We start from the raw sequence: 4,312 nt of genomic DNA on the forward strand, positions 1-4,312 counted from the left end.
GCCTCAGAAACCCTGAGTAATGGACAGGAGCCTCTTCGGGAATCCGCCCAGAGTAGGTTGCTGTGTGCAGGCTACCGAGAGGAGACTACTCACGTGGAAGGGAGGGATTGTTTTTAAGAAGAGGCAGAGGAAAACAAAATTCTGAAGTTGGTAAGGAAGGTGGAACTCGAAAAATGTACATAACGCTGTGCTGTCGGTAACGTGTTATTTGCAATATCTGAGGACCCACTTGGCAAATGAAGGCGCTGAGGTTCTAGGAGATCAGTCAGTTGTCCAGGGTCCTGATAGGAAATCCCACTTCCCCCGAATTTACCCTTCCCCCCCCCAGCCTGTGTGGGCTTCCTTCTTTTGCCCTGAATGTGCCCCAGGCTGGCAAGTCATCCAACTCTAGATCTTTCTTCTCACTGAGGATTCCCTTACAGGCAGACTACCTGTGGCACTGAACTTGGTCTCCTAACTCTAGCCAATGAAAACAAGGAAGGGAGACAACAAAGGACCCACACAGGAAACTTGATAGACCCTCTCATGCATAGCCCCAAGCCAATCACACACCCCAGAACTCCATAGTGGACACCATGAAGTGGGTTCAGGTCACTGGTAGTAGCATTTCAGCACCAACCGGAGGGCCCTTGTGCAGAGATCTTGCCAGTTTCTTTACTTCCCTGCTTAGAAATCAGCTCCAAGCCTACAATTCCAGCTATGCTACTATAGTCATGTAGATCCTCCATGCCCGTTATTCCAGTACTCAGGAGGCTGATGCAGGAGGATGATGGGTTTGAGAACAGCCTGGGCTAACAGAGACCTTGTCAAACCACACCCACAGCAGATTCTAGCGTAGTGAACGTGGAAGTTTATCGTCCTTCCCTGGGACACTCTCAATGCCAGGCACAATGGTACCTGTCTGAAGGTGGGGGTGAACAGATCCTAAGTACCACACTAACCTAACCTAAGAGATTCTGCCTCAAAAACACCCAGGCATGGTAGCGCACGCCTTTAATCCCAGCACTTGGGAGTCAGAGGCGGGCAGATCTCTGAGCTTGAGGCCTGCCTGGACTAATAGAGAGTTTCCAGGACAGGCAGGGCCATATCATGAGGCACTTTCTCAAGAAACAACAAAAAAACAAACAAAAATGAAAAGTGCAGACTATGGTAACTTATTCCTACAATCCCCCAAATCTAGGAGACCAAGGCAGGAGGATTGCTGGGAGATAGATAGATAGATAGATAAATAAATAAATAAATAAATAAATAAATAAGCAAACATAGATCTTGTTGTGATCCAGATGGATCCAGGAAATGTGGGAGCTTCTTGTCCATCTTTATGAAACTAGTGTCAAGGTACAGGCATCTGGGGAGAGGAAGGACCATCAGTGGAGCCAGATTGGGAGGGGGCACCTCTTAAAGGTTACAGAGACGGACACAAAGGATGGAGACTCTTATAAAAGGAAAAAGAACATGAGAAGGAAAAACAAAAAAAGCCTGGTGGACGCTAGCATGGGAAATAGGCAAAGAAGGCCGGCAATCCCAGGGCACCCAGGAACTAACACGCTTGTCTGGTCGCCTCCTTACTGCCCTAGTTGGACCCTCTTTCCCAGAATTGCACAAAGAGCCACTGCTAGGGCCTGGGTGTTGGGTCCAGGGATGTGGGGAGAGTTTCTTTCCCACCTGTCTTCCTGCCTAGCACCAGGGTAAGTCACTCCCATCTGACTCCAGAGCTGTGGGTTCTGTCTGTGATGCCATCCATTACCCAGAGGATCTGGGAAGATGGAGGGTAAATGAACACTCCCAGGGAGCCTAGCAAGCCAGATTTGGTAAAGACACTGGCTCCTTTGGGTTGTGACTCACAAGGATGATGTCACAATGGGTTTGGAGGTGTGGCTCTTCCCTTTAAGCTAAGATAAATCAGTCTCCTTCACATTCCCTTCCCTTCTATTCTCAGTGGATAGGATGGCGTGGCATGGGCGGGTCCCATGGACAAGTGACTTCGGAGGTCTGTCTCAAGGACAGACATGAGCAGAAATGATCTCAAATTCAAATCTATACAGAAATATTGGTTAGAAATTTATATAGTCAAGGAAGAAAGCTCAATGGCTCAATAAGGCTCTCAGTAAGCGCCTCTGACATGCCAGGTACAAACTTAGGTGTTAGTGGCTGTCAGAGTGGAATGAGGGGTTGAGGGGACCTACCCAAGGCATCTATCTGCCTGACAAGGTGATGAATGGTCCAGGTTTGGGGCTGGCTGTGCCTAAGTAGAATTTTTGTCAGGCAAAGGGACCAAGAGACAGGTAAGGTGTTACATACCTGTGACCCCAGCCCTGGGAAGGCCGCACCAGCCAGGGAAATCATCAGTTTGAGGCCAGCCTGGGCTACATAGTGAGATGATACCTCAAAAGCAAACAAACAAAAGTCAGAGAGACTATCAATATATTCTAAGTGGCAAGATCAGCATCCAAATGCCCTGGCATAGGTAGGCCTAAAGCAGGGACCTGGGGTTAGCTAGGGAAGGCGGCGTAGTATAGGAAGCGGGTTGCGATTCTTCCCCAAGCCCTGAATTTGTCAGTCCTGGGCTCCCTTCTTCATGTGAGGTTCCTACCACCCCTGTTCTTTTAAGAGGAAAGATGGGTGAACTCCATCTTCAATCCTGTGCTCAAGATCCCACCAGTGGAGGATATTTGGGACAATGAAACGGAAGAGGAAGAGAAGGAGGAGAATATAGACAATGAACAAGAGAAGGAGGAAGAAGACAGGTGAGTTTGGCACCGGGCTGTGCTTCCTCCGCCCCTCCGCCCCCTCCCTGGAGATCCTCGCTCTCTGCCTCCTCCTCACCCCATGCCTTTCTTCCTATCTTGCTCAGGATTAAGGCCCTTCTGGGAGCGCCCAGGCAGGACTCAGTGTGGGGACTGATGGCTTGGCCCAGGCCCTCCCCAGAACAAGCCCCGTGGTGGGAAGACTTTTCCCTGCCTCCACTCCGCGGACCCTGCCTCTGCCGGTGCAAACTGAGGGCACAGATGAAGCTCCACCCACTGCCCTCCTGCCCCACCTCCAAACCCTTGCCCTCGTTGGCAAGCAGAGAAGAGTATAGCTGGCTGAGAGACCAACCTCTGATGGAACCTTCCATAGCTTCCAGACTGAAGACCCCCAAGACAGTGCCCAGGATCCCCCCCAGGGTCTCCCCTAAGAGACCTACTGTCCCCAAGCCCGGGCGACAGCAGAACCCAATGTCAATGTGGCCTCCGATCATTATCAATCCCCCCTCCAAAAGCTCTGCTCTTAAGGGACAACACACGTCCTCTGCCAAGGAGGCCTCACATACCCCAGATGCCTGGGGCAACCCCTTCCCTCACCTTCCTTCAAAATAAATATTTTTGTTATACCAGCAGCAGTCTAATATAGTTCTAGTCACTTTCAGACGTGTTCGCCCATGAAAACCTCACAGTATTTCTAAATCCTTCAAAGCACAGGTCAGGGTCTCCCCACCCCATCCCCAACAGGGTCCGTCTCCTGTTGCCCAAGCTGATCTCAACCTTGCTATATAGCCAAGGAAGACATTGAACTTCTAACCCTCCTGCCTCGCTTTGGAATGATTTCACCCTCATTTAGTTATTCAGTTATTTATGTCAGCATGGACTCGGGGACATTTATGTTATACTTTGAGTATTTAATGCCGGTGTCTTCGTTTGGGTGCTCAGGTCGTTCCTATTGGGTCATGGGGCCCGGTTTGGGGGTGGGCGGGCTTCTGATGATGTATCCTATAACCCTTTGTCCTACCCATCACCAAGGACTTTGACAAAGACAAAAACTTCTTTTGTCTTGCTTCTTAGGGAAACCCTGTCCCAAAACAAAGCAAAAGCTAGGGCTCAGAACCCACTGCCCTGCCCTGGTCTGGAATTAGCTGTCTCTCCAAGGTAGCCTGCTCCCTTTTACTGGGGGCCTAGATGTGGGTACTATGTGTACTAGTTACCACTACAATCAGAGATGTGTGTGTGTGTGCAGATACACTCACGTGTGCATGTGTAAGTAAGTGGAGGTCCGAGAACAACCCCAGCTATCATTTCTAAGATGGTATCCATCTTCTTTTTGTCTTTTTTTTTTTTAAGGACATGGTCTCCCACTAGCCTAGAAATTGCCAATTTGGCTAGACTGGCTAGCCAGTGAGTCCCAAGAATCCACCTATCTGTGCCTCACCAGCTCAGATTATACACCCACCCCACCGTGCACAATGTTTTGTTTGTCAATCCTGATAAACCAGCAAGAATCCACCCTGAGTTGACCAAGGAAGGAGCTGAACTCCTCGAGACTAAGGACACCTGTG

General features: G+C 49.7%; 1 protein-coding gene across 1 annotated transcript; it reads left to right on the forward strand.

The window, feature by feature from the left end:
- The first annotated feature begins 1,947 nt into the window (after positions 1–1,947).
- LOC127236556 (uncharacterized) lies at positions 1,948–3,377 on the forward strand. The gene is made up of 3 exons (XM_051204261.1): positions 1,948–1,990; positions 2,612–2,747; positions 2,855–3,377. Exons 1-3 carry the CDS (start codon positions 1,948–1,950, stop codon positions 3,357–3,359), a joined length of 684 nt encoding a protein of 227 aa, XP_051060218.1. The 3' UTR covers positions 3,360–3,377.
- Positions 3,378–4,312: the final 935 nt, after the last annotated feature.

The sequence above is a fragment of the Phodopus roborovskii genome, unplaced genomic scaffold (assembly GCF_943737965.1).
Source record: "Phodopus roborovskii unplaced genomic scaffold, PHOROB, whole genome shotgun sequence".
NCBI lineage: Eukaryota > Metazoa > Chordata > Mammalia > Rodentia > Cricetidae > Phodopus > Phodopus roborovskii.

Coding starts and splice junctions, on each gene's coding strand:
- LOC127236556 (XM_051204261.1), top strand. CDS start 1,948: ATGGCGTGGCATGGGCGGGTCCCATGGACAAGTGACTTCGGAG. Junction 1,991..2,611: donor ATGGACAAGTGACTTCGGAG/GTCTGTCTCAAG, acceptor TGTTCTTTTAAG/AGGAAAGATGGGTGAACTCC. Junction 2,748..2,854: donor GAGAAGGAGGAAGAAGACAG/GTGAGTTTGGCA, acceptor TATCTTGCTCAG/GATTAAGGCCCTTCTGGGAG.